Source organism: Pseudochaenichthys georgianus, unplaced genomic scaffold, assembly GCF_902827115.2.
Source record: "Pseudochaenichthys georgianus unplaced genomic scaffold, fPseGeo1.2 scaffold_547_arrow_ctg1, whole genome shotgun sequence".
Classification (NCBI taxonomy): Eukaryota; Metazoa; Chordata; class Actinopteri; order Perciformes; family Channichthyidae; genus Pseudochaenichthys; species Pseudochaenichthys georgianus.
In genome coordinates, this window is record NW_027263108.1 from 41,003 (window position 1) to 63,889 (window position 22,887).

At 41.5% G+C, this 22,887-nt stretch overlaps 4 protein-coding genes across 7 annotated transcripts; 2 read left to right on the top strand and 2 right to left on the bottom strand.

Annotated features, from left to right (window-relative positions):
* The first annotated feature begins 61 nt into the window (after nt 1–61).
* On the top strand, nt 62–930 carry LOC117443158 (uncharacterized). Of its 2 annotated transcripts, XR_004551627.2 has the most exons (3): nt 62–163; nt 240–799; nt 879–930. XR_004551627.2 is itself a non-coding variant. In XM_034079108.2 (2 exons), the coding sequence occupies exons 1-2, from the start codon at nt 139–141 to the stop codon at nt 710–712; spliced, it is 498 nt and encodes a 165-aa protein (XP_033934999.1). In that variant the 5' UTR covers nt 62–138; the 3' UTR covers nt 713–835. The 2 variants fall into 2 exon arrangements, 1 of the variants encoding a protein (XP_033934999.1); XM_034079108.2 differs by lacking the exon at nt 879–930 and having other exon boundaries at nt 240–835.
* Nucleotides 916–6,825, bottom strand: ift52 (intraflagellar transport 52 homolog (Chlamydomonas)). Of its 3 annotated transcripts, none has more exons than XM_034079106.1 (14): nt 6,770–6,825; nt 6,198–6,370; nt 5,972–6,059; nt 5,678–5,807; nt 5,260–5,335; nt 4,844–4,915; nt 4,622–4,748; nt 4,455–4,538; nt 3,530–3,598; nt 3,290–3,444; nt 3,113–3,200; nt 1,925–2,033; nt 1,249–1,394; nt 916–1,172 (listed from the first exon to the last, which is right to left on the bottom strand). In XM_034079106.1, exons 2-14 carry the CDS (start codon nt 6,314–6,316, stop codon nt 1,131–1,133), a joined length of 1,305 nt encoding a protein of 434 aa, XP_033934997.1. In that variant the 5' UTR covers nt 6,317–6,370; nt 6,770–6,825; the 3' UTR covers nt 916–1,130. The 3 variants fall into 3 exon arrangements, with proteins under 3 accessions (XP_033934997.1, XP_033934998.1, XP_033934996.1); XM_034079107.2 differs by lacking the exon at nt 6,770–6,825 and adding an exon at nt 6,656–6,754; XM_034079105.1 differs by lacking the exon at nt 6,770–6,825 and having other exon boundaries at nt 6,198–6,758.
* Nucleotides 6,826–7,805: 980 nt separating this feature from the next.
* On the bottom strand, nt 7,806–17,049 carry acot8 (acyl-CoA thioesterase 8). Its single transcript, XM_034079109.2, has 6 exons — nt 16,836–17,049; nt 11,936–12,072; nt 11,047–11,272; nt 9,325–9,482; nt 8,532–8,723; nt 7,806–8,055 (listed from the first exon to the last, which is right to left on the bottom strand). Exons 1-6 carry the CDS (start codon nt 17,030–17,032, stop codon nt 7,937–7,939), a joined length of 1,029 nt encoding a protein of 342 aa, XP_033935000.1. The 5' UTR covers nt 17,033–17,049; the 3' UTR covers nt 7,806–7,936.
* An 806-nt stretch (nt 17,050–17,855) lies between these two features.
* On the top strand, nt 17,856–22,670 carry snrpe (small nuclear ribonucleoprotein polypeptide E). The gene is made up of 5 exons (XM_071202548.1): nt 17,856–18,031; nt 18,707–18,733; nt 18,832–18,894; nt 21,500–21,577; nt 22,460–22,670. Exons 1-5 carry the CDS (start codon nt 17,978–17,980, stop codon nt 22,514–22,516), a joined length of 279 nt encoding a protein of 92 aa, XP_071058649.1. The 5' UTR covers nt 17,856–17,977; the 3' UTR covers nt 22,517–22,670.
* The last annotated feature ends 217 nt before the right edge of the window (nt 22,671–22,887 follow it).

The window sequence follows — 22,887 nt, forward strand, 5'->3', positions numbered from 1 at the left end:
TGTATCTGCACCAATCTGTATGCTCCCCTCCTCCCTCCAACTGATGACCTGTTAAGTCTCCAGCTGGGCCAACTAACAAGCTGCCTCCAGTTAAAACCCACCTGGAGCTCAGTTGACACTCACTGGCCCAAGGAAACAATGGAAGAGGCTTCTGTACTCAAAGGTAAGAAAACTGCTTTTTATTCTCCAGATACATTCTGATCAGATGATGAGATTCTAAATCAAACATTTCCTCCAAGATATGAACAGCTTCGAGTGTCCATCTCCACTGGAGCTGGACAGGGTGTTTTTGGGGGAACAGAGTGGGCTGTCTGCTTGGTCGCTGGATCTTTCAACGTCGAGGGCATCAAACGACACACTTGCTGACGGATCTGACGCCCGGCTGTCCATCCCGGCTTCTCTCTGCCTCTCCTTGGACCCCGTGTCTCCCTCTCTGGCTCCGGCCAACGCTCAAGAATCTGGCGGCTGTTACCTGGCCGTGCCTCTGCAGGGGAAGTCCTCCACTCCCTACGAGCTGCTTCTGAAGAAGAAGAAGAAACAGCTCGCTGCGTTGGACCAGTCGTACAGCGACCTCACTCTCTCTCGAATGTCCTGGGACGTGTCCGGTATTACACCTGGAAACAACAGTCCGAGACCCATCATGGAGTGCAGTGCTCTGGAGGCAACATGGAGTCCAAAACCCCAACCTCCAGGAGCCGATGTCTCCCCCTGACGTGGCCCAGAAAGCCCTTCAGTGAACACGCACTTGGTTGTATCTGCACATGGCCGTCTCTTCTGCTCCATTGAGGATTATGTGAAGGTAAGATGCTCAGTTTGGATAATAACTTTTAATATTCATACAAATCCATGTTCAACTTTTCAAATTCTTTCTTTTACAGGATCCATGTGTGTGGGGATTTAAAGATTACAATTAAATAAATGTATCCATGACTTTATTTGCTTTTGAAGTGTTTTTTTTTCAAAATGAAATGCAGTGGAAAGTTATAAAAATATCTTTATACAATATCTTAACCACATCTGTACCTAGTTGATAGTCCACTACTAGTTATGGTCCCCCTTTGCTCCTGAACTCATCAGCGTGGTCATGTGACGGGGTGTTGAAAGGCAGAGATGGAATATCTTGAATCCAGTCACGACGGAGGGAAAGGCGTGTCTGTGTCGGCATCGTGCTCCTGAAAGAGGGACATTCATTGTTAGACCATCGCTTTCAGAGCCTATACTTCAGGGTAAGAGTTTTAAAGTTCTCACCTGATTGAGTTTCTTGAACTCCACCACCTGGAAGAAAATGTGTTCCAGGATGTGCTTGGCATCCCTCTGCTCTTTGTCCAGCTTTGGAGTCACACCCAGAATTTCCCCGCATTTCCGCACGTAGAATTCCAGGTCATCGTCCGTACCTGTAAACAGAATCTGTTAATAGTCAGGGTGTGCGCAGGAGTCCTGAAGTCAAATTGAAGACCCTTTCCATACATGTTAAGACCTCATCGCCACTTCTAGTTCTAACCGGTTACCATGGCGACACACTTTACCTCACATTGACTATATACAGTATTGATCGTCCTTCCTCCTTATCTTCCAACCATTTGGACGCAGACTTGCATTTCCCCATAACGATGTTGCTTAGCAACCGGCGTAAACGGACCGTCGCGCGCTATCAAGCAGTGAGCGTGCGATGTCCTGTTCAGATGACGTCAAACCCAACGGGATGCCATAAATAAACTCCACAGAATCACACGACACACCTACGCCATGACTACATCCAGCAGACTGTAGAACACAACCGCTTTGGACACTTTAGATACTTATTGAGAACAAGCTACAAAATGTAACACCTTGGAAAATGCCCTTTAATACTTTAAGACCCCGCGGACCCCCTGATTCCTGACGGATGTAACAGTCCTGTTTTTAATTGGAGTAAATAACTTGCATTTATTGGTGAGCTGGGCTAGGCGCACTTTCTCCGAGGAGAACGTTTCATCCAAGTCGAACAGGTCAAGCATCGGGGGAGGCAAGTCGCTCAAGGCAGGTGGAAAGACCTGGAGGACAAGAACACACACACATTGTGGAACTCATAACAATTCCCTTAAAGACACCCGTTCTAAACCGTGAGACATCCAATTATTGTTCTCTTAGAGCGGGTTTAGGTGCTGTGAAAGAACGCAATGCAAACAGACATTGGAGACACAGGAGACATTTGAACATATGAAATTGCTGATCACCACTTTCATTGAATTTTGGATGATTTAGTCAACTTTGAAACACCATGGTGTTCCCGGATAAAACACACACACACAGCAATTTGATACATTTCCCGCTCTTATGTGCCCCTCCCCCACATGGATCACATCTGGCACACGCAATACATGTTCAGTGTCTGTTCTTTGTATATGTACTGCAGTGTTTCATGTACACCAGTAGTCTGAAACAATATGTACAGTTTGAAAGGGTGTTCAAAGAAATGTGGTGACGATGAATGGTTTTTGTGTTAATGCAAAAGCAGTTAAAAAAGGACCGGCTAAATTTGACCGAGAACACCAAGGGGGGGGGGGAAACTTTCCACCTTAAGATTGTGATGTCAAAACTAGCATTTTAGACAAAGGGTGAATACATTAAGAGAAGGTATGAGAAGAATGTGTTCAATGAGCATTAACGCATGTACATCTGGTCTAGTAGAACTACATGATCTAAAATCAGCATTACATTATAGCATAATATACAGCGGTGCAGTGTTGACACTTGTGTAGGCCGAACAGGAAGTTCCAACCACAAAAAGCAAAGGGACCTTTCCATTTGCTTTTGTAGTTTTGCAGATAATTGTTTTAACGCCACGTTTATATTTTTAGAAGAATAAATGCAATCGTAAAAAGTTAGAATACAAACATCACGGCATGGCTTTGTCACCATCGCCGAGCTAAAGGCATTTTACCGGTCTCACTCAAATGTCCGCTTCAAATCAATCACCCACTTGATAATCAACTTTCAGCGACGGAACTGGAAGGGCTACAATGCCTCATTCCCGTGCCACTCGACATGCCTCCTTTTAATATTGCAGTTGTATGCGACTTAAGAATTGACCGGCATGTATGGAAGAAAGACATCCTAAGCACCAACTCACAGCGGGTTGCAGCTGAGGCAGCGGCGTCTCAAACTGCGGCGTGATCAGCTGAAGAGGCTCGTCTTTCACATTGAGCTGCTTGTAAGCACTGCGGAACACATTAGCATTCTCTTAGGCTGTGACGGGAATGGATAGCAAAACTGGGACTGCCTTCTTTTGTGTACTTTGCATTCTCACCTGATGACTTGGGGTAAGGTGTCAGTTGACAAATTGAACAGAGACATATCAAAGAGCGAGGTGAAGTCCCGGGGGGTTTCTTCGCCCTCCTGTAAACACACTCTGAGCTGATCTGACAAACAGCCCGTGTCCGGCAGCATGGTGTAATCTGTGATCTAGGGGAGAGGGTGGATGTCTTATTTTAATAAAAGACAATGCAAGTGATGCCATTCTCTTGTCACGTATACGGTGCTGCCTCACCTCTGGGTCTTCTGCATCGATCTGATTCAGCTGGATATTATCGGCCATGAGCAACTGGAGCAAGACATCCTGGAAGGAAAGTAAGACGGGATATCGTCAGAAATATTTGACAGGTCCACATGACTGGTTGCATGACACAAATGATATTGAAATGCAGGCCCGGTTCCAGAACAAAATGACTCAGGGTGCATCTGAGATTAGAGAGGGTGCAGTGGTAAAGTGATATTTTTTAGTGGGGAGTGGACCTAACACCCTCTAGGGGGGTCCTCACCTCCCCGGGATTTATTTTTTTTAATATTGAAGTTAAAAGCATCAATCTGGTGCACTTTGAGAGCAACATTAAGATACCTATGGATCTATGTGCTCTTTGTTTGATCATGCCTTCCCAGTCCCTTATCACGTAGCCTATAAGAGCATGGTGCCAGTTGTTGTAGCCGTAATGTCCCCATGATCTGAACTGTTATTACCTGCAGTAGATGCAGTGTTACTGCTGGCGATAAGGGCTGGTTGTTTTAATCATTTTCTGATGTCCATCATTGACTGCTGTGTCAGCACCTTGCAGATGATGAATATGCAGCGGCACAGGTCACGCACGTTCTGACATTATAACGTTCCTTGCCGTTTAAATTGACCAAATAAATGCAGCAGACAATGTTATTCAACCACAATTACAATTTATTTTATTTCAACTATATTCTTCTTCTTCTTCTTCTTCTTATTATTATTATTATTATTATTACTACTATTGTTAGTAATAGTAGGCAAAATGTAATATTTTTCACTTTTCATTTTTTTCACTTTTCATTTTTTATTTTTTTTACTTTTCATTTTTCAAATGAGGGTGCATAACGACTCAACTGAGGGTGCAATGCACCCTTATGCACCCCCGTAGAACCGGGCCTGTTGAAATGTCTACTGAACTCACCATGATTTTACTGTTCTCCTCTTTGTCTATGTACTGGTCACTGAACATGTGGCAGGAACCCAACACTACCAGTTTGCCAGCCTCCTGAAAAAGACACGAGACATCTTTTAACATCATCTCACAAGTGGACATAATGCTTTAAGGTCTGGAAGGAGTGTGAAATCTACCTTTCCGTGATGGAAGGCCAGGACGGGTCTGTTGAGGGGGAAGCAGACGGAGCCCGTTGAGAGCAGAGCCACCGCGGGCTTTATCACGCTCAGTGTGGCTCCGTACGGATACACAAACGTGAGAGCCCTGCTCAATTAAAGACAGAACATTCTGTGTTCAAACCCTCCTTCGAAAACACTCAAATGTGTTTTATTGTAAAAGATAGTAAGTAAATAATTTACTGTGCATTGTTTCCAACTTTTTCATCTTCGATGCTGCCTGCGACCACTTTTCCAGCAGCTCGACTGATCTCTCTGAACAAAGACAAAGACAATTGTGACTTTTGTGACTCCAAACTATCTAAAAGGGAACAATTGGATGTTTCAAAGCGGGGTTGAACGAGGTACTCATCCATAATCAAGTGTATTTCCTTCCTCCTTACCCCTTGAGATCTTCGTTTAAAAGGTTAGCATTACACAAGTTACCTCATAAGACCTCCTAGATGTGATGCGTGATTTGAGGATATTTACGTCATACAACCCCACTTTAAATACTACAAACTACTTTTTTAGTACATTTAGTACAACTAAATTTGAAAACATATAAATATATATTGTATATATACATACAACAAACACGCTACAAAAAATCAACAAACCTGTTCAGCACACCATTGGACACAAGCGCCTCCTTAGGGTGGAAGTATTTGTAATACACATTCCTCACAACAGCATCTGCAGCAGTGATGAAGAGAAAACAGATATATGTGAAGGACCAGGGTACAGAAAAACCAGGAGTGCAGGTTGAGGTGCACAAATACGGATTTTATTAACCCAATATATGTACAGTTTTAAGATGGGTAATACAATCAATTAGGTTTAAACAAAAAGGTGTAGATATCAGACACAATCTAGCATGTAAACGCATAAGCAGAACGTCACAAAAATGGGTGACATCCTGTGTGCTCTTCTGTCCAAGAGAAACTCACATACCCCCCCTCATGAATGAAAATCAATTCAAACAAAAATACCCAAAACTGCATAAATGATGTCACTTCAACCCATTTAAATATGCACCATTGTTGACCATTATCCCAAACTCCTCCAGAAGAAAGTTGATGTTAGTATCATATTTCCTTTCTCCTCCTTCACCGAGCATGACCAGGACGTTTCCTCCTGCGTCCAGGTAGTGCTTCAGCACCTCCAGCTGAAAGGAAACGGGACAACACTCTGAAAACATGCCTTTGTGTGCAGGAAATTAAATCAGTGTACAAAATGTGAATGGCGAGGTGATGGTGGCTTCCCATCTCCCACGCCATCATGTCTGTTTTCCCTTTACAACACTGTGATAGCTGTGCTCTCTTTCGGTACCTCTGATGCTGTGAACTTCTCCCTAGGACCCGCAGTTATCCACAGTTTGACACCCTTCAGCTTCTCCAGAGACAGCTCTTCCTTCAAACTGGGGGTGACAGCATTTATTTCACTACTGAGGGTTTTTCTCACGATTATTGCAATACAATTCATTTGTTTACTCTATTAAGCCAAAGCCAGTAGCCCAAGACAACATAGATGGTTATTGATAAACAAGCAACATTACCTTTGGATTTTCCATTGAGCTCTTAGTCTTTTCTGCATGGTTTTGTATCCATTATTCGTAGTAAACAGCTCTCTCTTCGAGACATTGAAGACGACAGTGTTGTGTTGTTCCTTCTCCATTCTTCTTTATATGATTCACTCACCGAAAGAGGCTCTTAATAGCATCCATACAACCTAGAAACAGGTTGTAACTCCAAGTTAGATCAACTAGAAGTACGTATAAACTGCCCTCGATACATTTGCTATCTTAGCTAACTATGCATTGAGTTAACAGGTTTACTCGCTAGCTATATGTGACATTTAGGTAAATAATCGACCAATATTAACTTGATAAAGTTGTAGTAACGTTAGTAGGTCCCTGAAATAACCTAAGCTAGCATACTGTTAGCAACAAAGCTAGCTCCTTCAATGTTATGTTACGTTAGCCGTGTAGAAATTAGCTTAGCGTCGTAGTCTCACGTTCGCGGTTGACGTCTGCTATGAATGTTTGTTTGTTCTCTGCATTTAAATAAATACAAAGTTGATTTCCAGTCTTTTAAAAGTGATATTAGAGTGTTTTCGTTCCCAGGTTACCTCCTTTGGTCTCCTAGACGTGATGCATGATGGGAGGAAAGTGGTAACTAGGGGCGCTAACCACTTAGCAACCAAGCAGTAGGGTGGGTCATTTTAGTATTTTGATACTAACGTTGATACTAACAGAACAACAAAAAGCTATAATACTGATGTCCTACAAGGAGAACACACACTGATGCCTAATAAACATCAGCATAGATCTATGTTAACTGTGTATTGGCTCCTTTGCTCACATTTGTGTGCATTATGGACGCCATTTCAAGTCTGCCACCTTGTAAAATGAACTATTTGTGGCAGATTCAAAGGTACTATTGATAGGGAACAATCTGTACAGTTTTGCTCTGTCCTGCCCCACAATCAGTCTGTTTTTGAGTCTCTCATGAAGGACCAGACTTTCCTTTCCAGGCCGTATCTATGTTGCTCTAATTTAAGTCTCCGTTGATGGATCAGAATGTCCCAATCCAGTCCCAGTTTATAATTCTTCATTACATAACATTTCATTTAGCTTTGAGATTCAAACTCAAGAACCAGGGACATTAGCCTTTCCAAAACATTATATATAAAATATAATGCATTGGCGTCAATTGACCTCAAATAAGCAATGTCTAACAACTACAGAAGGACTTTTTACTGATATTTTGCATTAGAAAAAGGTGGGTTTTCAGTCTGCGATGGAGGATGTGAACACCTTCTGCTGTGCTGATACTTGGAGAGCTTGTTCTACTATTGGCACAGCATGCCAGTAACAGTGTGTTGAGTCTCCACTGGTGAATCAAGCTATTTCCTTTTCTTCTTCAATTAAACAGGCAGATTAAGGCATAAGGCATGTGCAAAATAGGCATTATTCCATCCAAGTTACTTCCTTGTTGGACCTTTTCGTCATATAAAAAATGTTTTACCAGTGAGAACATCCAAGATAACAGCCAAGTTCTTGCGGTAGAATTCAACTAGATATTGTTTAATTTCACAAACTAGTATGAGTGAACCTGCAGATCAGTTTTGTGGCTATGCAAAACAAATGACAAGTGTTCACTCATTATAACATTTTCATTATTTATTGACTGGAAATCAAATATATATTAAAAATCAAATAATAGTAAATTACACATGTATGTATGGAAATCAGAAAACAGTTATACGATTAATTTAAATCTGATAAGTAAGTGCTTATAGTTTGCTGGGCTGTGTGACTGGCTTCACTCTCAGGACCCCCTCCTGGGAGCACGAGGCAGCGAGGACCCCGTCCCTCCTCCACAGCCGGCCCTGCACCAATCCCCTGCTGCCGCCTGCAGGAAACAACACACATGCTCAAGATTCAAGGCTTTTATTGTCTGTACATAGCTACAGTGTCGATATGTCAAAGAGAATCTTAGGTCACGGGCTGGGACACTCGATCTGGAGTTATGCTAAACTGCACATATAATGGTACACTCTTAATGTACTTACTTTTGGTGTATATTTTTTTATAGTGGCTTGAAATAGTTATACATTTCCTCCTATTTTTTAAACAAATTAATTCCCTTCACTGTATTTATGAATTCGACATTTTACATCAAAGCAAATTCTTTGTAAGGGTTTAAAACACATTAGCATTTGTTTCCATTACTTGAAGCTGTAATGTTGATGTTTGTTGAGCAAATCACGAAACTCAAATTAAACTCTGTAGAACTATCTCCAGGTCATAGGTCATACAGTTCCTATAGCGATAAAGACCCGCATGTGTGCTGACAGAAAGCCCAATAGGGGGTCCTGACACACTCACCTGCCCATGGGCTCTCACACTCGTACAGCATCCACTCGTCGCTGCGGAAGCTGCTGTGGAACCACATGGCGTGGTCCAGCGAGGCGGCAAACTGAGCTCTGTAGCCGGGGTACGGAAGCAGAGCGGTGCCCAGCAAGGCGAAGTCGGACACGTAGGCAGCAACGCAGCAGTGCAGCTTCATGTTGCCCTCACCTGCAACAATACACATTAGTGAGCACTGACTCACCAGACTCCATTCAAACAAATAGCCCTTTGCTTGTGATCAACAGGTGATATATTTATTACTAAGAAGGCCTTGTGTCATACACCTAAAGCTCAACTTGTAGAATTTGATCCTGGCATGCTTGACCACTGTTTTTGTATAACAGGAGTAAACAGAGCTGAGTGAAATTTAAAAAAAAAAAAATTGTGGTACATCTAATTTCTGCATGTGACTTAATGTGTCATCCAAATATTCGTAACCGACAATGTGAGGTATTAAAAGTATTACAACTGAATTTGATGTGGCGTAAATGTTTAAGCCCATCCGCGACCTTTGGGATAAACTGCTAGTGGTGTATAGGCTATTCAATATGTGTGATGCACATGTGACTTACTTTGTATCTTGGCCATCAAACCAAACCCAGCATCACGAAAACAAACGGAGCACATCGCTTGCTTATTAGAGACGTAGTATATCTGCATGTTTCTTTTTCCGAGTTTGTATCTCGATGGTTTATAGCCCTTACTGTAAGTCGCTTTGGATACAAGTGTCAACTGGATGAATTGTAATATCAAACGTCAGCCCTTTTACCGATATATCCTCGTGCTCGCACCCAGAACAGGTTCTTCGGCTCGCTCGCAGTGACTTTGTAAAAGACCGGGGGGTTGACTGGCTTTATCTCGATGGGGACCTCGTTGGCCAGCAGTTTGTTCAGGCCGAGCTTATACTTCTCTGCCAGGTCCGGTTTACTGTGAGACAACAGAGAGACAAGCAGATCATTAAATAACACCAAATACTTCATTTCCTGTTACCGTTGTTGGTGCTATATATTGATTTTGATATCTTAATATACTTACTGTCTTAGTTTATATTCAATGTACCGGTATAATTATTTATTGCAATTACTTTAGAACTTTATTAAAGTAGTTGTTTATGCCTTTATTTTGAAGGTGATCCAATCCAATTGTATTTAAATAGCACATTTAAAAACAACAGAGTTGGCCAAAGTGCTGTTCATCAATACATATATAAAAAGCAGCATAAATACATTTAGACAAAATCGATAAGACAAAAAAAACAAATGTAAAAGCACGAGACAATAAAACCATACTTTTCGCCACAGACTGAAAAACTCTCAAACATGATGTAAAAACATTTTAAAACACAACGGAATAGAAAACCCCAGCTGATGATGGGACACATTGGAGTGCACCAGTATAGGCATGTGTTTTTTCACCAGGGTGATTCAAGTAAAAGCTATTGGAAAGGCTGCAAGACAAGAATAGCAATTGCACCTTTGATGATATTGGATCATGGAAATAAATGTATGATAAGGAAACTCTTGCCTGGAATTTGACTAATTTCCCCCGCGTAGGATTCTTTAACTGGGGCTTTATCAGTTTTATTGATTCAATTGGATTTCTTTAGGATTTTCGCCGCTACAACCGTACTTATCTTAGCATCTGTTAGAAAAATCTCACTCGTCACCGGCTTGAGCCTCAGGATCCATGTATTTCTGATCCTCTCCAGATGGAAGGAGTCATCACATACAGAGCATCAACTAGTTCCTGAACAGTGTCCTTCACATGCTGATGTCCAAGAGAGGGAGTCACACAGTCACAAGATGGAGGAATGCCGGTTCTTCTCTGTAATCATACATCCTGTCATTTTCAAAACACTGACTTTTTTCTCAAAATTCTGACTTTTTTTCTCAAAATCATTTTTTATTTACTTTCCCTCAAAATTCTGATTTCTCTCAAAATTATGTATTTTTTTTCTCAAATTCAATTTTTTGGCACTTTTTCCACAAAATTATAACTTTCTCTCAAAATTATGTATTTTTATCAAAATAATTTTTTTTGTAACTTTTTCTCAAAATCTTTTTTTTTTACTTTCTCTCAAAATTATACATTTTTTCCTCAAAATTCTGTTGTTTTTCTCAAAATCTCAAAATTCTGTTGTTTTTCTCAAAATCTTAAAATTCTGACTTTACTCAAAATCTCAAACAGTGTCCTTCACACGCTGATGTCCAAGAGAGGGAGCCACACAGGCACAAAATGGAGGAATAGAAAGCAGTATTCAATGTTTACTTCAGATTAGCTCCACGTCAGAAATGAGCATGCTTGATGTCTCTCTCCATAGAGGCTGAGTCATCATGTTCATCACATAGCTATCATCTGCCTCAAACAGTCCTGATGCTCTTCCAGGTCATCACACACCCTGTCATGTTCACAGCTACAGTTGGGATACCTTTGTTAGCATGCTACTCTCAGACTGGAAGAGGACATTCAGTAATTGAGACAGCATCTTTACCTGAGATAGAGGCGGATGAGCTCCTCCACGGTGAGGAGGTCTTCGGGTGGGGGGACCACAGGCATGGTGAACTGGTGCTGCAGGGGGCTGGGCTGCAGCATCTGGAAGGAGGCCTGGCAGATGAGGATGGGCTGCCCGTGCTGGATGGCCCTGACGGAGCGCACCGTGAAGCTGCGTCCGTCTCTGATGCGGTCCACCTGGTACAGCACAGGCACCTTAGGGTCTCCTGAGACACACCCAGATACAACTGTGAGGAGACGCTGATTCCATTGTATTATGTGCAATATAGTGGAGGAAATAAGTATTTGCCGATTTTGTAAGTTACCCACTTACAAATAAATGAACAGTCTATAATTGTAATGGTAGGTTTATTTTACTAATGAGAGTAAGAATATCAAAACGAAAATCCAGAGATGTACATTATATAAAAGATACAAATGTATTTTCATTTTACTGGGGGAAATAAGTATTTGATCCCTTTGCAACCAACAAGAGTTCTGGCTCCCACAGACCGGATACATAAGTCCATTTCCTTTAGGAAAGTACTCATAATATCAACTTGTTACCAACTTCCCTAGTTACCAAGACACCTGTCCACAGGATAACAACTGTTGGGAAAACTGCCAATTGTTTCAGTTTATTCTATGGATATAATAAGGATATTTAGAACAGCTTAGTAATCATTTATTTATCTGAAGTTGGGAATGTTTGTTGTTGGGATGTTTTGATGTACACAAATGCTTAAAAGCAAAGTCATTGTCTGCTTTTTCGGTAGCTTAAATGATTATTTTTAAGATAACTTGCAGGATTTATGAGCCCCCTTTCATAAAGTTGGTCAGCACTCTTCCTGGCCATTAAAATAAACCATTAACACAATGCTGCATCTTACCTGCCCGTACAAAGTAGCAGTGGAGGGAATGGGCGTAGAGATTATCGCTGACTGATTTGGCAGCAGCGACGAGGGCCTGACCGATGATCTGACCCCCGAACAGACGCTGGCTGCGGGGAACCCAGTGGTGCGTCCCTCTGGGGAGAGATAGAGAAGAATCCATCTCTGCTGTAAGAGATATGATATTATTTCCCCCTGTGCCTAAATGCAGCAGCCATAACAATCCTAACGTTGTAAAGGGAACAAGAATAAGAGATGCTTTTTTCAAAGATAGAACGCTTTGTAGTTTTATTTACCTACAGTGCATTATATTATGTTCTCTTCCACTTGTGCGTGTTAATAGGAGTCTAGCAGCACGCCCATCTGCGAGGCTCCACGAGCATGGCATGGGACCTTTCAGGAAATATACATCAACTGAAGTAATAATGCCGCATTTATAGATATTTCATAGATGACCGTTTCCTATATTGTGCAAACGTCACGACAAACAATCACCATATGTAAAATAAAAGTAGGTTAAGATATTGAGCAGCAGCATAAAAGTGATGAATTAGCACTACCTGTACTGGTCAGCTGTGATGAATACATGAGTGTTAATAATCCAGTAATTTAATATATGATCCTGAAATATGGGACATTACGCACAATAGGACGACACGCAAGTCTATATCTCAACCAAACCCAACACCGCCCGCCCGCCCACCTCCCTCACCACCTCCCTCACCACCTGCCTCACCACCTCCCTCACCACCTCCCTCACCACCTCCCTCACCACCTCCCTCACCACCTGCCTCCAGGATACAGGAGCTGGATGAGCAGGAACTTCCTGAAGCTAAATGGTAGTAAAACTGAGGCCCTGCTCATCGGCTCAAAAAACACCCTCCCCAAAATCCTAACCACCCCACCCCCAAGCTTCATGATCGACGGCTTCCCTGTGTCCTTCACCAGCCAAGTCAAAAGCCTTGGCGTCATCCTGGACACAGTGGCGGCGCCAGAGATTTTCTCTAGGGGGTGCTGTGGGGTAGCTTGACGTTTCATAGAGGGTGCTCAAACATTAAGGGTTTCCCATTAATGCACCAGCGCTACAGTTGAATTTTCTACTGCAACACACACACACACACACACACACACACACACACACACACACACACACACACACACACACACACACACACACACACACACACACACACACACACACACACACACACACACACACCACACACACACACACACACACACACACACACACACACACACACACACACACACACACACACACACACACACACACCACACACACACACACACACACACACACACACACACACACACACACACACACACACACAATGAAGGCTCGATAATCAGCTCACGGCATAAAGGTGTAAGCAGGGGTAAAGTGATATTTTTACAAGTGGGGAGTGGACCTCACCTGCTCTAGGAGGGTCCTCACCTCCTCTAGGAGGGTCCTCACCTCCTCTAGGAGGGACCTCACCTCCTCTAGGGGGGTCTGAGGGCATGCTCCCCCGGGAAGATTTTTTTTAAATATTGAAGTTAAAAGCATCAATCTGGTGCACTTTGAGAGCAACATTAAGGGATCTATGGATACATCTCTCAACACCCATATGAAACAGAACTGGAAACAGATTTTCTATTTCTTCATAGACATTTTACAAATCACTCCCCTTTTAAAACAAACCGTTTTGATAACTAGACTAAAGTTAACTATCTAAACACTGAGAGTCCTTTACTTCACCTGAGCTGAGGTTACCTGAGACTCTCCGTCTGACAGGAGAGAGTTCTCCCTCCACCTTATACCCGTTAGCTTGGCTAGCTAGCACCAGATGCTAACCACAACGATCTCCGGTACCCACCGGTGCGCTCTCTCTCTCTCTCGCTCGCTCGCGCACGCACACAAAATGGCTCGTGCCACACACACAGAGCAGAGCTTGAATGAAACACAGAGACCCAGAAGTAAGCTACTTGTACTCACGAGGCCTATTATGTGCAGAATCCCTCTCGCTTTCAGGTGGTTTTGATTGAGTGTCCACACGTGGACGTTTAAGGACTAGAAAATGATAATTTTTTCATTTTGCTGTTAGCAAATCATTTGGCGCTCTGCTAACAGGAAGTCACTCAAGTGTCACAAAGTAATTTAGCCTATGGGTAGGTCAAAAATGGAATGGGTGCTGGCCATTGGCCTAATCATATCATCTGTGTTGGCTTTATGTTTTTGGTCAAACATTTGTTTGTTTCACATTGATGTAATCAATAATTTTTCTAATTTAATTTAATTTAATACAAATAATAATAATAATTTTCGGAAGAAAAAAAACACATTTCTTGGGGGTGCTTAGGGGGTGCTTTGGTAATCCTGGGGGGTGCTTCAGCACCCCCTAGCTCCCCCCTACCGCCGCCCCTGCCTGGACAGCACCCTTTCGTTTGCACCCCACATAAAAAACATCACGCGGACTGCCTTCTTCCATATCCGCAACATTTCCAGACTCCGCCCATCCCTTTCACAACCCAGCACCGAAATCCTGGTTAAGGCATTTGTCACATCCCGGATTGACCACTGTAATGCTATCCTCTCTGGCCTACCCACAAAAATACTCAACAGACTCCAAATCATTCAAAACTCGGCTGCCCGGATCATTACCTGTACCAAATCGTCACACCACATCACCCCTATCCTCATACGACGCTGAAGATGGCTTCCGATTCAAAGCATCCGATTCGGCAGTTAAGGGGAAAGTTAAGGGACATTTAATTTACAGCGCTGAGCAAACAATCCTCCGTGTTTGAACCTCTTAAATCGCTGCATAGCCGATTTATTTGGACTGGATTATCGCTAAAGATTCTTTATAACCCAGTTTCAGATTTGAGAAACCTTTATTCTATTTGTGAAAATACAAAAAGTGAGATTTCAGTGCTTTTTTCACATGTAGACCACATTAGACCAGGTCCTGATCTGAAACCACTAGACCTACACTCATCAAATCTGGACTGGATTATCCCAGAGGGTCTAAAGATTCTTTATAACAGTTTCAGATTTGTGAAATCTTTATTTTATTTGTGAAAATACAAACACAGGTGGAAGGCTGAGGTTGCTGCAGCAGGCCAGGATCAGGATCAGAGAGTGAACCTCCCAGCTGGACAAGCCGGGCACAAACAGGACGACACTCCCAGTCCCTGCCAGAGGACAGCAAGGCAGGGAGCACAGCCAGGCAGAAGGGGGAGGGGTCCTCACAACATGTTCTTTTGTTTTGTTGTTCTGTCTTTGTATTTAAGTATTCCAGTAATGTATGTTGCATGTTTTAATTTGATTGTATTTACTTGTTTAAATGAAATGTGTTTTTGGTTCACTTATAAAATCTGTCCAGGGACTACAGATGAAAAATAGCCTCTTGGCTAACTCTGGCACATTTACAGGACTGTTAGTTAATGTGCACTGTCCCTGTTAAACAAATGAATACATAAAAATAAGTGTATGCTCCTCATTTAGGTGATAATTCTTTAGCTACAACGTTTTCGTATCTTAAATACTGTTTCATAGCAAACACAAAAATGAAAGAGATGTTAAAGGAATTCAGGTTCATGAGATAAAGGCTAACCTTCAGTCTTTCATCCACTCTGAACAGCTTCTGCTGCTTTGTCCTAAAGCTGAATAGCAATTATTTTTCTGAGAGAGAAGACAGGATTACAATGAACCAACTTTCTCATACCATTGTTACCAAAGGGTTATTTTCTAATCTTGTAATGTTTTTCACATTCCAAGCAAGTACTCAAGAGGACATACTGTAATTAGGCAAACAAAGCTTGTTGCTTAAAGTAAACTTGAACAATGCTAGTTATAGACTATATTTAATTTCCTGTTGAAATGTTTTGCCTGCAACTGTAAATACATTACTGTAAGTTTATATAAGTATACCTACTTCTCTGTTGAATTTTTATTTGCAACAAAAAATTATAATACATTTGAGAAGTAAAGACTTTATTCTTCCTTAATTAGCTGTCCATACTTACCCGATTTGATGAGTGTAGGTCTAGTGGTTTCAGATCAGGACCTGGTCTAATGTGGTCTACATGAAAAAAAAAAGCACTGAAATCTCCCTTGTTTGTATTTTCACAAATATAATTAAGGTTTCACAAATCTGAAACTGGGTTATAAAGAATCTTTAGCCTCTCTGGGATAATCCAGTCCAAATAAATCGGCTATGCAGCGATTTAAGAGGTTCAAACACGGAGGATTGTTCGCTCAGCGCTGTAAATTAAATGTCCCTTAACTTTCCCCTTAACTGCCGAATCGGATGCTTTGAATCGGAAGCCAACTTCAGCGTCGTGCTGTATTGCCTTGTCGGTTCGATTAAATTGTGTTCCGTTTTTGTTTTAGCTGTTTTAACTTTTAAATGCACTGTAAGGCGACCTTGGGTGTCCTGAAAGGCGCCTCGAAATAAAATGTATTATTATTATTATTATTATTATTATTATTATATTGAACTGACTGTTATTTGTGTATTGATTGTTGTGCTTTTATTTAGGTCTTAATGTGTGCGTATACATGTGTCTGTTGAATGTGTATAGGTAGGCCTATATATACATATTTTTATATATATTTGTAATTTTTGTATTCGGGATTGTGGGAAACGGTATTTCGATCTCTGTCTGTACCATAGACGGTCTGTACACACAAACTGAAAGATTGACAATAAAGTTTACTTTGACTTTGACAATTCCACTTTTGGCGCACTTAGATATCCAGGGTTTCCCTAAGTAGAAATTAGACCTTGAACGTTGACGTTAGCGCTGTATGAATGTAGGAAAGTGATAATAACGAAAATCTCAGTAAGATATGAATGCATCACTACTTTCGTTTTATGCCAAACTTCACATCTACCTGTACAGGTCCACGCCCAGCTCTTCCAGGTTCAACACGCTGGTGACCAGGACGCTTTTGAGGTCCTGGTCCTTCTGGGCCTCAGGGCTCTCCGGGTCTCCATCCTCTGGCTTCAGGTCCAGAGTTTCCTCTGGGTGATCATCACTTGTTGTTGAAGCGCTGGAGCCACAGATGTCACCCACTTTTCTCTCTGCCATGTTTCTCTTCTTCTTATTTGTGCGTATCAAACTGCATTAAGTGGAATTTACTGCCACCTTGTGGAATGGAGTGTTGATTTGCACGGCATTGCCCTAAATCCTTAAAATTACGATACCTGTCGAAAACTGCTCGGTACACTACATCCCTTAAAATGTCCCATTCACGAGAAGAAATTGACTCACTGTTAACAAAATGTTGCCCTTTTTTACTTGTTATTACAACAACATGGATGGAGCTAATGTCCTGCCATAACTCCACAAACTAAACAAGTTTTACAAATGTTATGATTCACTAACAAACACAGTGAAAAGAACACCATCTACAAACGAATGCATTACGTTTTGCAATAAAACATTTTTGTATCTATCAAACAAACACATTACATTTTTCTAATAAATCATGTTTATGGTACCACTATTGATAATATAAAACGTGTGTAGGCTATATGATAAATATTTTACGTGTAATACCATAACTCTGTATATGTACCCACCTTGAAGTAAAGGTTTTGTGTGTATAACATGTTTGTTGTACTAATATACACAGTTTGGGTTTCTTCCTCCATGAACAATCTGCACGACAGCTACTTAGCAAAACTGTAATTGATGTACTTTCTGTTTCCGCTACTTTATTATCTGTATATTTATGTTGCTGTAGGTATTTTATAGAAGATTCTAATTTATCCAGAGTAATTTATAATGTGTATTCTTTGGATATGTGATTTTTACTGCAGTGAGAAAAACGTGTGTGCAGTAACGACCTCCTACCTACAGGGGCGCTGCTCTACACCATGTGACCTCTTTTTAACAGCGAACCACGACACGCGGAAGAAAGACCCGCCATTAAAGCAAGCTAACCTCCAACGTGAGAGTTTCGTTGTTGTGCACTCTACTTAAAAGTGCAATTTTTTTACATATACCTAACGCCGGTATATTCTTGAAAGGATGGCGTACAGGGGACAAGGACAGAAGGTCCAGAAGGTTATGGTCCAGCCCATTGTATCCTTTTGGTTTCCGTTTAATTGTTTGTTACAGTTAGTTAGCAGCTAGGCTAACCGTTCTTATTAGCATGAAGCTAGTCATTAATCTCCGGTTTTAACCGAGCTGTAGGGTGTGATAGAAACGTATAAGAACTATGATATGTGTCTTTATTTTAAAATGCTTTTGCTATCAGTTCTGGTTCTTTCAAACGACCGGTGTGTGTCCACTTTGTTAGCATAACCCGCTAAACTGCAGTCAACAATGTCGGAAATGTTAGCTTACTTTCACAAAGGGGAAGAAGTCTGCAAAGTAACTAAAGGTTTGAAATACATGTAGTGGAGTAAAAGTACACATCTGAATTGTAGTGGGCCAAAAGTACAGAGAAGCAAAAAACGTGTAATACATTACAGTCACCTATGCTTTTACATCACACCATCCCCGATTATAATCTAATTTAGTTTTTAATGAAATTGCTAGTTCGAGATCTGTCTAATCTTATTTTTACATTGACTTGTATAACCTATAGTTGTTCTTAAGTTGACTTTAAGCGTGGGAAAGTATGTAATGCCACCAAGCAATAATACCGTTTACGTTGGCGAGTTAATGTTCAGTGCAACAAAGGGACTATAGTTGCCTTGCATCAATGTTTGTATCTGCTTCACACCTTTTAATTTCCTTGACTCCAAGTGTCAGAACCTCATTTTTAGGTACCTTCAAAATGTAAGTATTTCATTTAAATAATCTTCCATAGTTTGATTACTGATTTTATTTATAATTGTTTGACTACATTGAATTAAACATGTTCTTCTCATTCGCAGCGCTCACGGATCCAGGTGTGGTTGTACGAACAGGTGAACATGCGGATAGAGGGCTGCATTATTGTAAGTTATCTTTCTGCTCCTGAATGTTTTATTGAATTTGAAATGGTAAATGAACTGTACTTATATAGCGCTTTATCCAGTCTTTACGACCCCTCAAAGCGCTTTACATACTACATGTCATTCACCCATTCATACAGAGCAGTGCCACTTGCTCTAGGACCTAACATTCACACACCGTTGGCCATCGGGAGCAACTCAGGGTTAAGTATCTTGCCCAAGGATACATCGACATGTTGGCTGCACGGGCTGGGATCGAACACACAACCTTCTGGTTGAAAGACGACCGCACTCCCTCGCAGCCACAGTTATTGAACACAACATTAGTGATTGTTCTCACACAGTCATCAGAATCCCTTTATTAGTCCCACAGAGGGGAAATGTACATCGTAACCGCAGGAAAGAGCCAAAGGCCGCTTCATGTTACCTAAAAAGCATGCAGTAAAAAAAGTTACACAATTTACCACAAAAAACCACATCCTGTAACAGTTCTGAGGATTCAGCAGCCAGGTATATATTGCACATAGTTTCATTTCATTAACATGGGGCAAATGGACATCGTATGGTAATAGGTTTAGTTAGTTGGCTGATTGGTCTGAAGAAGATTCTAAGACCATGTGCACTAGGGCTGTACCCGAATATTCGTTCGTTGGAGTACTATTCGGGTTTCAATTTCGTTATTCGGATTTTCGTTTTTTTTGGCAGCCGTGCTGCCACATTGAATTTATTGAAATCTCCAATATCAACGTAAGAGCTTGTGCCTCTTTGGGGGGGTGCTAACACTTAACCATACACTTTATTGTTTACTTTCTCTGTCTTTATATGTAGATATGACCTTTTCTCTGTTAATCTCAGTCACGTTGTTTCCATAGCAACGACAACTTCCTGTCAGCAGCGCTAACTCCTTCAAAATAAAAGCATGTCCATACAAAATACGAAGCCAAGCCAAATTACACTTTAAGGTGGGGTAGGTAGGTTTGAGAAACCGGCACGAGATACACTTTTAGTTATATTCCATGGAATGCTCTCAACATCCCGATAGCAATGAATATCTGAAGTGCTTTGACAAAAAATCCATAACAAATGTATCATCTGTGGCGCTGTAAAAAGCACGACCAATCATCTGAGCCGGCTAAAGTAACTGGACGGCCTACCTGCCTGTCAGCCTTCCATCGGGGCACAAACTTATCTCGTGCCCTCATTGGTCGTGTGCGCGTTCGTGTGTGTTGGGGGAGGGGCTCTGTGTGGAAGTGGCAAATTTTTTCCGGCTGTGTATTTTCAAATTCTAGCGCACTCGAGCTGGTTTCTCAAAGTTACCTACCCCACCTTTAAGACATATACACAACTGCAACAAAAATAACAAACGCAATGCAATATCCGTTTCAATTTCAAAGAACACAAATTGGGTTACATAAATGAACAAATAACTATAAAACAACAATACTGTAGAATAACAAAATGAATGACTTGAATAAACCGAAATACACGCGCTGATTAATACGCACACGGATATTCGCTTCTGATGAGTACCGAATATCCAGAGCCCGAAAAATGGTATTCGGGACAGCCCTAGTCTGCACTAAGTGGATAGATTGGATTATGCAGTTTAAATGTGCTCAAAGACTCGATGGACCCACGGTTCCCCACAGGATTGTCATATTACGGTGGGTGGACTCGGGAGGTGTTTCAGAGTGTGTAAGAATGTTTGGTACATTTTACATTTATATCAATCTTGATTACATTGAAAACTAAATGATGTGTTCAAATCTCTATACAAATGTTTGAGTAAGAATGTCTTCTTGTAGCAATTTCTGGTTAATGACTTATTCTCTATAATCAATGTATTTGTAAACTCGAGTCCACTGCCCCAACCCACACCCACCCACCACACACACACACACACACACACACACACACGCACGCACGCAGATAAACTGTCTGCATGTAACTTTGCACTGATCCCCATCTCCTGTACATTGAATTACATTCTGGGTTTAGTCTTTATATGTGTAGTTCCTTGAATATATTAAAATAGAAGGTGAATTAATAATTTCATGTACAGGGCACTTGGAATTCGACAATAAATGATACAAATTGTACTTGAATGTATAATAACTAAAAGAAACACTCAAAAATGATTAACGAGACAGGCGATGTGTTTTTGTAAACATTGCCGCAGACCACCAAAGCGAAGACAACACGGACAATAGCTGCGCACCAAAAACTGGGGAAATGATTATTGTAAATGTGTACATCATGACAGATAGGCTATCATTACAAGATGCACCCGTGGACTGAAGTGTATATGCAGAGAAAGTGAAGAGCAATTATGCATAAAGTATTAAGACTCAAACATTTCCGTACGTTTTCTCTTTATGACATAACTGAATTAATGTTTGAATCATTTTGGGATCCCCTAATACGTTTTAAACTGATCTGTTTTTGCTTTGTATGAATGTATATCTTCTGCTGGTGTCGGCCATCAGAACTGTGCTTTCTTTTTACTCTGAGTTCTATGATAATGAATGAGATCTGTCCAACACTGAGCGACATACAAATGGCTTGTAATGTAATTGAATTTTTGGCCTCACCGTCTTCTCTCTTTTAGGGTTTCGATGAGTACATGAACCTGGTTCTGGATGATGCCGAGGAGGTCCACATGAAGACTAAGAACAGGAAGCCGCTGGGGTAAGAGTAGAAAACATGTTGTGGAAAAATACCTTTTTCCCCAGACCCTCTTTGCATGTGGGACAGCGAAAGCACAGGCGTACTTATGCCGCAATTCCACTGCAAGCGCGGTTTTAAGAGTGCCCGGCCCGTTTTTTGTTGCGTTTCCACTTGGCGTAGTTCCAGCTAACGGGTACTTTTTGACAGTTTTCTGGCCCTCCAAATCGAGGTTCTTTCCGGGCCAACAACCAGGCTGAGTCGGGCTGAGTTTGCTAGACTAGAGAGAATCGCTGGCAAGGGGGCTACAACTACAACAAGATGAACATATTTGACCGTGATTTAATTGTAATACACGTTTCAAAACGATGCCGAAAGTAACAACACACTGATACCGGTTAGTAAAAACCATGAACTAACACTTTGACGAGTCTGCAGACAGACGGCAGGCGAAAACCTTTTAAAATGCGTGTTTTCTGAATGGAGATCAGCTAAGCTAACGTTATATATGCTCCGACCGTCCACACTCACAACAACGGCCTACAGATATAAATAAACCAGCGCCTGTATCCTCCATGACACAGGCAGTCTGTGGTTTGTACTTGTTTAACTTTTGTCAAGTTTCTGAACAGATATGAGGAGCTGTGAGCTCTGAGGGCTAATGTTAATGCTAATGCTCCGCCTACACTGCGTTACTATAGTTACTACCCCAGTTCCTAAACTGTAATGGAAACGCAGCATAAAGTGAGCCTGGCCCTAACGAGGCCTAGCCATACCGTACTAAGCCCTGCGAGGCCCTGCAGTGGAAATGCGCCAATTAGCGTGTTTTGTCCCAGAGTAAGTGTGTCTCCTTCCGTCCATCTGTCTCTCCTGACTCGTCTCCACTTGTGTTTTCTGTCTCCCAGGGAGGATCATGTTGAAAGGAGACAACATCACCTTACTGCAGAGTGTGACCGTCTAGGATAACGGAGAGGCCTACACATCCATCGTACTTTTCGATATATAAATGTTTTCCTTTTTTTGTTGCAAATGGTGTTGAGTATGTTTGCGTTTGTTTAACATGAATTATGTGTCTGTCTACAAAATGGTTTGAGAATAAACTTTTTCTTTTCTTAGCTTGCTTCTCAATTCATTGAACTGGTTTGCGTGAGTTTTGATCAGTGAGCTACTGTGCCATCTAGTGGCAGACAGGGTTATTGTGTACTGAAGTAGGTCAAACTCCCAGCGCCAAATGAAGCACAACAGGAAAACCATTATTTGAAGGGATCTTAAAAAGTCGTTTTGTAGGGGGATATTTTGTTGTTGTGTTCTTTTGAGGAGGGGATTAGTAAT